Genomic DNA, 15,019 nt, shown 5'->3' on the forward strand with positions numbered 1-15,019 from the left:
TCACAGACACACACACACACACACACACACACACACCCCCCTACCTTATAGGTATCCCTTGCTTGGGACTGACCAAAACAGAGAAGCTTCATCCTGGAAGGCACTAAACACATTGAGAGACTTCATTGATTCCATGTCAAGCTCCCATGCAACCTTTCAACCTTCAGTCTGGAACTCAGACATTGGACTCATCAAGTATCTCAGAACTGGTCCAAACTAAACGAAAACATGTTAACTCAATCCCAGTGACTGTCTAAGAAGACTTTATCAATACTTTGAGTGCTTGCTTTGGTTTGTTTCGAACACGCTGGACACTCCATTAAAGCTGTGGCCTGTTCCGAGGAAGGGTCATTGGACCTGAAACATTAACTCTGACTTTTCCTTCACAAATGCTGCCAGACCTGCTGAGCTTTTCCAGCAACTTTGTTTTTGTTGCCCAAGTCACTTCATTGGTCAGATGAAGTGTCTCCACATTGAAAGTGAGGTGCACAGTTTGAAAGTGATACCACTTCACCTGTCCTTAATGAAGATATTGACCAGGCGTCTGCTAGAGGTGTATAACATTATGAGGGGCATGGACAGGGTGGATAAAACAGCTCTTCCCTTAGTTGAAGGGTCAATAACAAGGGAGTATAATTTTAAGGTGAAAGGCGGGAGGTTTAGGGGGGATTTGAAGAAAGACTCTTCACCCAGAGAATGGTGGGGGTGTGGAATGCATTGGCTGAGAGGGTGGTAGAGGCAAGAACCCTCACAATTTTTGTAAAGTACTTGGATTGGGTATTTGAAATGTCATAACATTCAAGACTATGGGCCTAGTGCTGGCAAGTGGGATTAGCATAGATTTAGTGAAGTGTTGTCGGTGCAGACTTGCTGGACTGAGGACCCTCTTCTGTATTGTGTGATTTTGTGAACTAAGTAGAAATAACTAGACATTTTGTTCCAGTGCCACTGGGCTAATTGACAATGTTGTTTTGTTCGAATGAATCAAAAAGTGCCTTGCCACTGCAAAAAATAATTATAATAGGACAGTGCAATTCTGGTCTCCCTCCTATAGGAAGGATGTTGTGAAACTAGAAAGGGTTCAGAAAAGATTTACAAAGACGTTGGATTACAAGGGTTAGAGGGTTTGAGCTATAGGGAGAGGCTGAATAGTCTGGGGCTGTTTTCCCTGGAGCGTCAGAGGCTGAGGGTAGAAGTTTATCAAATCATGAGGGGCATAGATAGGGTAAATGAGCAAAGGTCTTTTCCCCAGGATGGGGGAGTCCAAAGCTAGAGGGCATAAGTTTAAGTTGAGAAGCGAAAAATATAAAAAGGGCAACTTTTTCATGTAGAGGGTGGTGGGTGTATGGAATGATCTGCCAGAGCAAGTGGTGGAGGCTGGTACAATTACAACATTTAGAAGGTATCTGAATGGGTATGAGAATAGGAAGGGTTTAGAGGGATATGGGCCAAATGCTGGCAAATGGGACTAGATGTATATAGGATATCTGGTTGGCATGGACGAGTTGGACCGAAGGGTCTGTTTCTGTGTTGTACATCTCTATGACTCAATGATTGCATTATTAGGATAGTATCAGATATGTGAATTGTGTAGTGAGTATATATATAATTGTCTTCAGCTTGAGGGTATTAAATTACATTCCGCCTATGTAGTGTTCCTGGGGCTTTTGCAATGCGGTGGTAGTGTCCTTACCTCTGAGGCAGGAGGCCCAGATTCAATCCCATCTGCTCCAGAGGTGTGTCATAACATCTCTTGAACAGGTTGGTTTGAAAATATCACACATTTGTCGAAGCAGACGCCTATGTTTGCTGCAGCCTTGAGGAGAACATGTTCCAGGTATACGGTTGTCACACGAATCTGTGACCCCTGTTCCCAAGGGGGCTGCTCTTGGATACTTGTTTCCAATTGAGATTCAGGCACCCAGTGTGGGCTGATCGGATGGCCTTTTTATGGGTCCACTTCTGGGCATGGCCAAGGTGACCAGCAACAATTCCAGGCAGTGGAGGGGGTCGTGATACCTGAGTGGCTGCCCCTCTTCCCCGAATACATTCAATCTCGGAAAGTGTCTGGAGAGAGGGCAAATGGAGTCTTACTGTGAGACAGTAGGAACTGCCGATGCTGGAGTCTGAGATAACAAGGTGTGGAGCTGGATGAACACAGCAGGCCAGGCAGCATCAGAGGAGCAGGAAAGGTGACGTTTCGGGTCTGGACCCTTCAGGGGAAGGGGCTCTGAAATAAATAGAGAGAGGGGGAGGCGGTGATAGAAGGTGTATAGAGGAGCAGATAGGTGGAGAGAAGACGGACAGGTCAAGGAGGTGGGGATGGAGCTAGTAAAGGCGAGTGTAGGTAGGAAGTGGGTTGTGGGTTGGTCAGTGAGGTGGGAGGAGTGGATAGGTGGGAGGAGTGGATAGGTGGGAGGGAAGACGGACAGGTCAAGGAGGCGGGGACGAGAGGGAGGGCTGGTCTTAGGATGAGGTCGGGGGTGGGGAGAATTTGAAGCTAGTAAAGTCCACATTGAGACCATTGGGTTGTAGGGTTCCCAGGCGGAATATGAGGTGCTGTTCCTCCAGTTTTCGGGTGGCATCGTTTTGATACTGAAGGAGGCCCAGGATGGACATGTCGTCCAGGGAGTGGGAGGGGGGAGTTGAAGTGGTTCGCGACTGGAAGGTATTGTCGTTTGTCACGAACCGAGCATAGGTGCTCCACAAAGCGGCCTCCCAGCCTCCACTTGGTCTCACCGATGTACAGGAGGCTTAATGTGACTAGTGCCTAACACACAAGCTGGTGTGCATTATACCACTCAAAACAACATTTTAATTAACTTTTAAATTTGCTTTGTATATTTGGTCCCTATTATAACGCCTCTTCAAGGGGTTGTTAACTTTTAATTTGGCCCAACTTGCTTTCATTTGATCTGATTTGCTTTAATTTGGTGCTTTAGTTTTATTGTGGTTATTTCAAAAGAGTGTATGTGGAAGCAAACTGAAACTTGATTGTCAATTGGGGAAATGATGGTGTTTCTAATGTGTATCTCTGAAAATCAATCTTTATCAGTGATTAGAGACAAAGCTTCAGGTCTGGGTTTCACAGTCAAACAGTGGCATTGCCACACTATCTCATTGCCAGAGAGTAATGGGAATATAATCATATCAAGGAACCGACATTTGCATACCTTCTTTTGATTTATCTGTACATCACAGAATCACAGGACTGTTATGCTGCAGAAGGAGGCCATTCAGCCCATTGTGAAACACCTACCGGTTATATTGTCTGGTACCAATCTCCTGCCTCTTCCCCATGTCCCTGCACACCGCTACTGTCTAAACATGCAATGTGAGCATCGCTGGCTAGGCCACGCCATTTATTGTCCATCCCTAACTGCTGTAGAGAAGGTGAGAGTGGGCTGCCTTTGGATCAGAACACTGGCATGCTGTTACATATTGACAATCTTACGCCAGTACATTGTTAGACAGTCACAACAGTCAGCTACAACATGAGGATAGCATTTCCCAAAATAATAGTGAGCGATTCGTAAAACCACTAAGAACAGTACTGGTGATGTATTCTTCCTGAGGTTCATATTACATTTGCCCTGATCAATGTTCTGAGCATGTCAATTGTTTCCGATGCAGAGTATAAAGAGTGGACTCAATTGGGAGATTCTTGACCCTGGATCAGAAAGCTGCATGTTCAAGGTGCATTTCTGTCTCAAGGGCATAATCTTGGATATGGCAACGATGGAATATTCCATTGTTGGAGCTGTTGCTTAAAAGCTGTAAAAGCTTACTACAGACGCCTCCTCCATCTGCCTTTTGCAGAGTTAAACTTCAGAGGTTAAAGACAGGAAGGTATGCAGTCTCAAGCAGACAAAGATAGATCCACTTGTCTTTCATTCAGTTGCTGTTTAAGGGACTATCTTGTGCACAGATCAGCTATAACATGGGCTAACTGATGGAGAATGGTCACCTTAAGGGAAAGCATTGTGTCTGAGAGACACGGGCGGAACTTGTATCTGCGCATAGTGGTTTTCGTGAACCCCAGGATGTGCAGAGCACTTTACAATCATTGAAAGGCCTTTGAAATGTGGTTCCGTTGTAACGTAGGAAATGCAGGAGAGAATCTGCGCAAAGAGAAGATCGAACAAACAGACTTGCCATTATGATCAGATGGTCTGATTTTGTGACAGTGACTGAGGAGTAAATTTGGGCTGGAACGCCAGTGATAGGCTCCCCACCCTTCTCCAACAATTCTCATCATTACATTTTCCAAGTGTTGGCACCTCTGATGCGATAGTGTTCCCATGATGTTGCATCAGGGTGTTAGTCAAGTGGTCAAGCCGCTGGCGTGGGAACACATCTGACTCAACGCTACCAAAACTACCCACTCGACCACATTGATACAGAGCGATGTGCTTTTAAAAATGCTAAAAGCCCTCTTTCATTCCTACAATTAACTATACTGTATAGATTCCCAGCGTCCCACCTTCCCATATCCTTTTCACGCCCTTTGTTGACAATTCCAAGGCACAAACTCCCAGCTGTTTTAACATGCTTCATCGGGAATGCAATCTGGATCCCAGAAACCGATTATTCGGCTCACTCAGTATCGCTAGATCTCCTGCCAGATTCCTCATTTTAGACAACACAAGCTTACTGTGTAACCTTATTTCCCTCCCCTCCCCTCCCCCACCACCCTTTCCTCAAAATTGATTCTGTTTCTGTTTAGATTGAAGTGCCTGTATGAATGATTAAATGAGCTGTGGGGACAGGAATTTATAAATGGGCTACTTTTAGTCTGCAAATTCTAGCTGTCCTGCTCCAAGCAAAACATTTGTCTTGGCATTGTGTGGCTGTGCATTTATCAGGACCTGAGGGTATAGTTTCCCGCAGTAGCCACAGTGGTTTGACCCAAGATAATAACCAGTCATGACATTGTCAAAAGGGTTGTTAACACGTATTGAACACGTTATTCTGTGCATCTCGCTGATTTCATCCCCTCTCTTGCTGAGATGAGACCGATTTATGATGATGCAGACTTCTGTCGGTGAACAAACTTTGCGTTTATGACTGCATTGCAACTTCCCACTTCCAGTGTGGAGGGGCATCACTAACCATAATCCTAATTATCAATACTTGTGAAGGCGAAAGGCCAAAGTTGCCGTAGTCCTACCAGACCATGGGGCTGCTATCTCAGTAGCGAAAGACGGCTGGTGGCCAGGGGAGAGGTTGAGAAGGCAGGAGTTTCATGGTAACCTGACCCCCATGGGACTCGCTAGGAAGTCACCCAGTTGGTGATACTTTATACTGTGATATAAAAAGCAATGCTGTATACTGGAAACTGGCTTTGGTGGTACGACTTTAAACAGTTAGCATCCTTATGTCAAATTCTATTCACCACTACCTTTGTGGATGCAATTGGAACAATGAAGAGGACACTCTGTCAAGCACATTGCAGTGTCACTTCGATGTTAAACTTAAATTATAACATTTGTGCACTCTGGCTGTCCCATAGACGTGTGCCTTTTCCCTGCCTGGTTGATAATCTGTAACCATAATGTTGCAAAAATATTCTTTTTTCTGATGAAGAGCTTCCATCTCACTGAGGAGGCTTCAGATCAATTCACGTCCAGCAACTTGCTCAGAAAACTCTGCTCACATTTTGACAGCTGTGACAAATTCCACCACAGCATTTTAAACAATCAATAATATTCTAACTAAATCTAGAAGGTTCAGAAAGAGAAGTCAATTTCCCCTATCTCCCAATTTTAATGGATGCTTCAAAAAAAATCTAGGATCTAGATCCGAGACTTTCTCAAAAATGATTCAATTCTTTCTTGGCCCATGACCATTCTGTGTACCCAGTTTTGTTTCAAACTGTCCATTCAGTTTTGAGGCATATTGTAGTCATACAGCATGGAACAGACCCTTTGGTCCAACTAGTCCATGCGAACCAACTTTCCCCAACTAAACTAGTCTCATTTGCCTGTGTTTGGCCAATATCCCTCTACACCTTTCTTGTTCATGTACCTATCCGAATGTCTTTTAAATGTTGTAACTGTATCTGAATCTATTGCTTCCCCTGGCAGCTCATTCCACATATGAACCACCCTCTGTGTGAAAAAGTTGCCTCTCGGGTCCCTTTTAAATCTTTCTCCTCTCACCTTAAAATTATGCCCTCAGGTTTTGAACTCTCCCACCCTAGGGAAAAGACCTTTGCTATTCAGCTGTTCTATGCTCCTCACGATTTTATAAACCTCTATAAGATTACTCCTCAACCTCCTGCACTCCAGCGAAAGAAAACCTAGCCTGTCCAGCCTATCCTTAAAACTCAAACCGTCCATTCCCGGCAACATTATGGTAAATCTTCTCTGAACCCTCTCCAATTTAATAATATCCTTCCTATAGTGGTGCGACCAGAACTGTACACAATACTCAAAAAAGTGGCCTCACCTACGTCCTGTACAACCTCAACAGGATTTCCCAACTCCAATGCTCAATGAACTGATAAATGAAGGCAAGCATGCTAAATTGCTACTTAACCACTCTGTTTATCTGTGATGTACATTTCAAGGAACTGTGTATCTGAACCCCCGGGTCTTTCAGTTTGACAACAGTACCCAGGACTCCCCCGTTAACTACCATATAAGTCCTGCCCTATTTGTTTTACCAAAGTTCTTGCATTTATTCAAATTAAACTCCATCTGCCACTCCTCAGCCCATTGGCCCAATTGATCAAGACCCCTGTGTCATCTTAGGTAACCTTCTTCACTGTTGACTATCCCACCAAATTTGGTGCTGTCTGCAAGCTTACTAACCATGTCTCCTAAATTCTCATGCAAATTATTTATATAAATGACAAACAAAAGTGGACCCAACACTGATCCTTGCAGATCACCACTGGTCACAGGCCTCCAGTCCCAGTAACAACCCTCCACCACCACCCTCTGTCTCCTACCATCAAGCCAATTTTGTATCAAGTTGGCAAGCTCTCCCTGAATCCCATGTGATCTAACTTTACTAACCAGTCTACCATGTGGAACCTTGTCAAAGCCTGCATTAAAGCCCAAGTAGACAACATCTGCCGCCCTGCCTCATCGATCTTTTTGGTAACGTCCTCAAAAAGACTCAATCAAGTTTGTGAGACACTCTTTCTCACACACAAAGCCAAGCTGACTATCCCTAATCAGTCCTTGCCTTTCCAATTGCATGTAGATCCTGTCTCTCAGAATCCCCTCCAGCAACTTCCCCACCACTGATGTCGGACTCACAGCTCTATAGTTCCCAGGCTTCTCCTTACAGCCTTTCCTAAATAAAGGCACAACATTAGCCACCCTCCAGTCCTCCTGCACCTCACCCATGTCTGTAGATGATACAAATATCTCTGCTAGGGACCCTACAATTTCTTCCTAACCTCCCACAATATCGTGGGATACTTTTTGATCAGGTCCTGGAGATTTATCCACCTTTATGTTTTTTAAGACCTCCAGCACTACTTCTGCAATGTGGACTGTTTACTAGACATCAATATTTATCTCCCTGAGTTCTCAAGCCTTCATTGGTTATGGACAACTAGCTTACAAGGTGAAAATATTACCTCTTCCCATCTTCAGTGGCAAAGCTAATAAACTGCTTGACAGCTAAATGATGTTCTGGAGACGCCATATCCATGCGTCATTCTGTTTGAAGGGAAAAGAATGCAGACATTTCAATTGAAGTTCTGAGGAAGGGTTACCAGGCCCAAAACATTAACTCTGATTTTCTTCCTTCACAGATGCTGCCAGAGCTGCTGAACTTTTCCAGCAACTTCTGTTTTTGTTCCTGATTTACAGCGTCCGCTGTTCTTTCGGATTTTACTTTCAATTGTCTTGTTGAATTGTGAAATTGAAATGGGTTTGAAATTTGACAATAATGTATTGTAATAATAATTTGCACTGTAATATTAGGATGGTGAGCTGCACCAGTGCCTGTATTCCAGAGCAGTATTTTGATTGTTTTGATATATCCTGACCTCTGTGATCTCGGCCACGCATAGTCATCACAACCTCACTGATATTTCTGCGGTCTGGATTGTTACAGGACAGGATTAGAGGCACCGTCTGGAATGAGATAGATGACCTCCGAGCCTTCAACAGGCTTGATCTGGAAGATTTTGAGAAGATGTTCTCGGCCTACCAGAGGCAGCAGGTAGGGTTTCTCTTTCTCCATAGTGAGTCTTGTGCCAGTAGGATCGAGCAAGGGATACGTAGCAAACGTCAGGAATCTCACGCGACTGGAGGCTGATCCAGTCTGTGCTTATTAAATCACGAGGTGTTTTTGTTAAAGTGACTCAGTTGACTTGTTTCCAGTGACTAAGCAAGAGGCGCTGAATTGGAGGCAATTAGCAAATGAACTAGAAGTGAAAAGTTCTCACGGAGAATTATTCTGATTGGGAAAACGCAGCCCAAAGGCTGAAGTGAACAAATTCAGTCATAAAACTCAGAGAGAATAGTTCCTCGTGTGGAATGTCTGTGTAGAGGGCTGTTTCAAATATCTGACCAAGCCACGACAGGCCAAATGACCTTCATTGCTGTATTATGCTATGATTTGCTTTGAATCATTCCTGTTGGTGGAGTCGTCTGGGATCCAAGTATTAAAAGTGACTGATGAAGTTCCCAGCTCTTGTGATCAAATTTTCTCGTTAGGATTTAATCAAGGGATTCCCCAGGTTATATTGTGACCAAAAAAACATGAGTCATTCCCTTGAGCAGGATCCACTTTAAGTAGGCTCCAGTGCACCCGATTGCTAACTGGAAAAGCCTACCGAGAGAAAACAGATATCGCTTGACCCAAGCCTGTGAATAAAGATGTGCTTTCTGCTCATAACTGTCCTTTACTTCAGGGTCATACGTGGGGTTTGGATAGCAAAGGCCCTTTCAGCTCATCTTCCGAGAGCACAAAACTTGCAGCTCTCCTGTTTTGATTTTTTAAGCACCGTGCACGGTTTCAGCCTGGCAAATAATGTCGATCCATTCTAAAGTTGTCCTCCGCTATTCTGATCCCACACCTTCTTCTTCCCCTGCACCTCCGTGTTTTCTGATTTGGGACCAAAGTGACAAAAACTTTCCTGCCGTTTCAAAAACCACCATTGTTACATTTTCCTTGCGGCTAACCCTGGGGATTTGTCAGTCCTGGCGGTGGGTTGGGGGGGAAGCATGACAGTGTTCTCACGGATCTTTCAACAGCCAAATCTTTAGGAATAGGATGACGGAGGGTCTTGGTTCTGTGCAAAGTCGCCTGAGGGACGGGGGTTGTCTGGTTGCTTCACACTTCCAGGTGTCTGTTACTGTGCAGGCAGAAAGATCCATATAAGGCAACCACTTTCCACTGCTTCTCTCCCACTTTACTCCTTGATTCATGACTCTATACACATGCTTGTGCCTTTGTGTACATAAAGCAAGAAATACAGTGTTTTGGTCCTTGAGCAAAGCTGAAGTGGCTTGACGCCTGTTAATCTAAATCTGTCGTTGCATTTTTACATATTGTTTATGTGCCAGCGTGAAGTATATGAAAATGGTTTATCAAACCCAAGCATTTGGCTTGCTTGCTCCGAGTTTGGCATACTGACCATTCAGCAATTGCATAAGGCCCTCAAAGCGAAAAATCCCTCCCCTCCTTTAAATGAGTAGAGGGCGAGGGGAGGTTAAGCCTCCCACAATATTTTAAAACTTGCATGTTCAAAGGGCAACCTTTTAAAAGATTAAATCCATTCAGTCTGTGTCTATGGCTCATTCCACAACCTTTTTTTCCTTTTGGAGTGTGGTCCTGCTTTTGACTATCGACACTCCAATCCCCATATAAGGCTGTGTGTTACATGGAGTCTTGTCTAAACGATCCTGCAGGCCGACAAATCACTTTGGTCCAGCTTTACTCCCTGGCAAATAATATTCTTCCAAGACAACGTTGACAAGATGAAGCTGTTGCATGTGTGTGTGGTGACCAGGTGCCACACTGCGTGTGTAAAGTTTTCTTTGATGCCCATTCTTAGAAAAAATGTCAGAGGAACCCAGTGCGAGAGCAGCTGTTGACATAGAACATAGAACAGTACAGCACTGTACAGGCCCTTCAGCCCATGATGTTGTACCGACCTATTATCCTACTAAGATTAAACTAACCCTGCATACCTTTCATCTTACTATCATCCATGTGTCTATCCAAGAATCGCTTAAATGTCCCTAATGTATCTGACTCCACTACCACACACCCACCACTCTCTGTGTGAAGAACCTACCTCTGACATCTCCCCTAGACCTCCCTCCAATCACCTTAAAATTATGCCCCCTCGTGATAGTCATTTCCACCCTGGGAAAAAGTCTCTGACTATCCGCTCTATCTATGCCTCTCATCATCTTGTACACCTCTATCAAGTCACCTCTCATCCTTCTTCGCTCCAATGAAAAAAGCCCTAGCTCCCTCAACCTTTCCTCATAAGACCTGCCCTCCAGTCCAGGCAGCATCCTGGTAAATCTCCTCTGCACTGTCTCTACAGCTTCCACTTCCCTCCTATAATGAGGCGACCAGAACTGAACACAGTATTCCAAGTGTGGTCTAACCAGGGTTTCGTAGAGCTGCAGCATAACCTCGCGGCTCTTAAACTCAATCGCCCTGGACATTCAACAACCCTTTCCAATTTTTTTTTCCTGTCACTGTGGAAATTGGCAGGATTGACAGTGTGTGGCCAACCTCACAGACTTGGCTTGGCTTCACCACCCAGTCTGGTGTTGTTTTTTCAATGTGGAGACCTTCCTTCGTGCCGTGCCGTGCCGTGCTGTAGAACAATGACGAGGCAGCCCAATGACGAGTCCAACAGGGAGAGAACTGAAGGAATCAGCTACCTCGCATGGAGCTGCACTCACTTGGAGCTGAGCAAACCTGAAACAACAAAAAAGGCAGGAGTTGCTGGAGAAACTCAGCAGGTCTGGCAGCACCCATGGAGAGAAAGTGGAGTTTCGAGTCTGAAGACCCTTCATTGGTTAGACCACACTCTAGTTAGGCCCCACTTGGAATACTGTGTTCAGTTCTGGTCACCTCATTACAGGAAAGATGTGGAAGCTTTAGAGAGGGTGCAAAGGAGATTTACCAGGATGCTGCCTGGACTGGAGGGCAGGTCTTATGAGGAAAGGTTGAGGGAGCTAGGGCTTTTCTCACTGGAGTGAAGAAGGATGAGAGGTGACTTGATAGAGAGTACAAGATGATGAGGGGCATTGATAGAGTGGATAGCCAGAGACTTTTTCCCAGGGCGGAAATGATTATTACGAGGGGGCATAATTTTAAGGTGATTGGAGGAAGGTCTAAGGGAGATGTCAGAGGTAGGTTCTTCACACAGAGAGTGGTGGGTGTGTGGAATGCGCTGTCGGCGGTGGTAGTGGAGTCAGATATTTTAGAGACTTTTAAGCGACTCTTGGACAGGTAAATGGAGGATAGTAAAATGTAGGGTATGCAGGGTAGATTGATCTTAGTAGAATAACAGGTTGGCGCAACAATGTGGGCCGAAGGCCCTGTACTGTGCTGTACTGTTCTATGTTCTATGTTCATCAGATTGGATTGGATCTAGGGCAAAAAATGATATTTGTAGTGAAGACCGGATTGGATGGGTGGTGTGGGTGAATTAATGGCGGTGCTGGTTTGGGTTACTGGGGAGAGACATGAGCAGATGGTTGGAGATGGAGCTCAGGCACAGAGAGAGAGAGAGAGAGAGATATGAAAGAATCAAGAAGGTTAGTAAGCCAGGACAGAAGAGAAGCTGAATAAGTGAGGGTGAAGAATAGGAGAGAGAATGGGGAGACTGTGCTGTGAGCAACCCATGTTGTTGCAGGACTGGGTGGGACGGTGGCTAAAAGATCATGGAAGCATGGAATCAGGCTCTAAAGTTATTGAACTCAACGCTGAATCCGAGAGAATGTAGGGTCCTTGAGGAAAATGGGATGTTGTTCTTGGAGCTTGTGCTGAGGCTGGGTGAAATCACTGCAGCAGGACTGTGACAGAAATGTTGACGTGGGAACGTGGTGGTGTATGGGAGTGGCAGGCAACTGTAAGTTCGGGGTCCATAAAAATGACAATGCCACTTCTTCCCAGCTGCATTCAGTTCTGAAGGAGAGTCACCAGGCACGAAACGTTCCCTCTGTTTACTCCCCACAGATGCTGCCAGACCGATTGAGTTTCTCCAGCAATTTCCGTTCTTTTGTTTCAGATCTCCAGCACCTGCATGCCTTTGTTTTATTGTTGAGCTGAGGAATGCTTGAGCCTCAAAGTGGACATTTCTCTAAGTCTCCCGAGTTTTCGAGACAGAGCTATGCTTGGTGCCCCTACATGACAGCTTTTACTCACGTGCTTAATTCCTCAATTTTGCAGTGCTTTGCGGAGAATGGCAGTGAAATTTCAGTGTTGCTCGGGATCTCCCTTCCTCCTAGAATTAAGAGTGACAATAAAAGTTGCTGATTTCATCCTAACCGCAAGAGGCAACAAGTGCCCTCCGTTGAATGAAATCCAAACCTAGAAATGGTAATACCGAATTCAATAATTTTAAAGGCTGAGTACTTTCTCCCTTGTCCTTACACCAACCTCCACACAGCAGGCCCTGTTATTACTTGGGCTGCTACCACAAACAACCCATTGTCAACTACTAATGGTCCCTATTAGCAGCTCTTCACATTTACCCATTCCCTTGTCTGACCAACTGTTTTTCTCTCTCTCTCTCTGGGGTCGATCTCCACCTATTATTTACTCCTTCCCCTCCCTTTACCCCTGCTTCAGCGTATGTATCAACCTTTCCCTAGCTACATAAAAAAATGAAAGAACTGCATACGCTGTAAATCAGAAACAGAAACAGAAATTGTTGGGAAAGTTCATCTAGCAGCATCTGTCCACTCTGTTTTCTCCCCACAAATGCTGCCAGACCTACTGAGTTTCTCCAGCAATTTCCAGCAATTTGGGGGGCGGCACGGTGGTTCATTGGTTAGCACTGCTGCCTCACAGCACTAGGGACCTAGATTTGATGCCACCCGTGAGCAACTGTCTGTGTGGACTTTGCATATTCTCCCTGTGTCTGCGTGGATTTCCTCTGGGGTGCTCCGGTTTCCTCCCACAGTCCAAAGATGTGTAGGCTAGGTGGATTGGCCAGGCTAAATTGCCCATAGTGTTCAGGGATGTGTAGCTTAGGTGGGTTGTAAGGGAATGGGTCTGGGTGGGATACTCCAATGGTCAGTGCGGACTTGTTGGGCCAAAGGGCCGGTTTCCACACTGTAGGGATTGTATGTTTCTGTTTTTGTTGCTAGAAAATGACTTTGGTTCATTAACAACAAGAACAACAAAGACATAAGTTGCTGGAAAAGCTCACCTGACCTGAAACATTAACACTGATTTCTCTTCACAGATGCTGCCAGACCTGCTGAGCTTTTCCAGCAACTTCTGTTTTTGCTCCTGATTTACAGCATCCGCAGTTCTTTCAGTTTTTATTTGGTTCATTAACAGTTGCTTCCATGGTCTGCAATTTAAACACAGGTACCGATCTGTGTTGGTGGGTTTTTGAGCGTAAGGGCAGAGAAGTGAGTGGCACTGGAGAAAGGTGCATGTCAGTCTGTTAATATTGCCGACAGTAATTTCTAAACTGTGACATTCTGTATCGAATTGATGAGCCAATCAGACAGTCTGGTCCTAGGTCCTTCTTTAGTATTAAAATTGAGGTGGCTATCAGAAAGAGTTTGATGAGTGGTTATTATTAGTCTCAGGTAGTGCATTATACATTACTTGCCGCACAATAAAATCCACATTGAAGAGTTGTACCTGTCACTGAGACAAGTTGTACTTGTTACTCACTTGCCTCCATTGCTTGACCAGTGAAAGTGAACCATAGGGTAGAGGTGGATCATAGTTGGTGGCTTGGTATAAAGTTATGTGCCGCTAAGGAATCACTTAAGATAAAGATTTGATAGACATTAGTTTGTACTTTTACAACACATTGCCTGCTTAGCTGCTTACTGCCGAATACTAACTCACCTTTGCATGTTTACATTTTCTATGCTTCTGGGCGACTTTTGCTGCGCAGGACCTGTTCCCTAACCCTCACACTAACCTCTCAGAACAGGTGAGTGTGCAACCCATTCACATTACCAGTGAGAAATCACGACCTGTTTAAGCACTGAATTTCACTGAGCTGACTCCCGGATAACTTTTGAAAAGTTTGGCTGATGGAATGGTATTTCATTTTACTTTCCAACTCCCCATCCACCCTCCCCCGCACCCCACCTTCCCCCCCACCCCCTAAACCCGACACATCCGCAGAAAGAGCTCGGCTCCACCGAGGATCTGTACCTCACGATGAGGAAAGTGAAGGAGCTATCGGTGATCGATGGACGAAGGGCTCAGAACTGTGTCATCCTGTTGTCAAAGTAAGTACCGAGCTCAGAGTGTTCGCCAAGCCATTTATTGTCCTGGTGTGGGTTTTGTGAGCGAGTGGGCTATCCCATGTAGATATCAGCTAGAAAGGTCAATATCCGTAAGATACTGACCCATTCGATCTTGAGTAGGATGGCAGTTCCAGGATGCTACAAATAACTTCAATATAACTGTGGCACCATTTCAGTGTACCGCATTGAACTGCCAGGTATTGTGAGAAGTCGAGAGGTTGTAACAGTTGCTATCTAAATGCAAGTTTTTTAGTGCTTGTTTCTGAGCTTACTAACAGGAGAGGAACATTAACATTCGATGTCTGCACCTCTGATACAATTGAGAGAGTCGGAAGTTGCATTTATGGAACACCTCTCCTATCCTTAGCCCCTCCATGGCAAATGGATCCTTTTTGAAACAGTGATAATGTTGCGAACATAGTCAAACATGGAAGTGAATTTGCAAACCACAAGTTCCCATCGTGATGTGAATGGCCAATTACTCGGTTGGAGCAGGAAGGCTGACGTTTCGGGCCTAGAGGTTTAGGCCCAAAACGTCAGCCTTCCTGCTCCTATGATGCTGCTTGGCCTGCTGTGTT

The 15,019-nt window shown here is 45.0% G+C and overlaps 1 protein-coding gene across 1 annotated transcript in view; it reads left to right on the forward strand.

Annotated features, from left to right (window-relative positions):
* The window catches only part of LOC109922617 (disheveled-associated activator of morphogenesis 2-like), a 315,937-nt gene that overhangs the window by 227,992 nt on the left and 72,926 nt on the right, over positions 1-15,019 (forward strand). The window contains exons 15-16 of the mRNA XM_048596662.1: positions 8,077-8,184; positions 14,317-14,423. Of these exons, the coding sequence (XP_048452619.1) occupies positions 8,077-8,184; positions 14,317-14,423 (215 nt within the window). The remainder of the gene's footprint in view (positions 1-8,076; positions 8,185-14,316; positions 14,424-15,019) is intronic.

Source organism: Rhincodon typus, chromosome 5 (genome assembly GCF_021869965.1).
Source record: "Rhincodon typus isolate 14 chromosome 5, sRhiTyp1.1, whole genome shotgun sequence".
NCBI lineage: Eukaryota > Metazoa > Chordata > Chondrichthyes > Orectolobiformes > Rhincodontidae > Rhincodon > Rhincodon typus.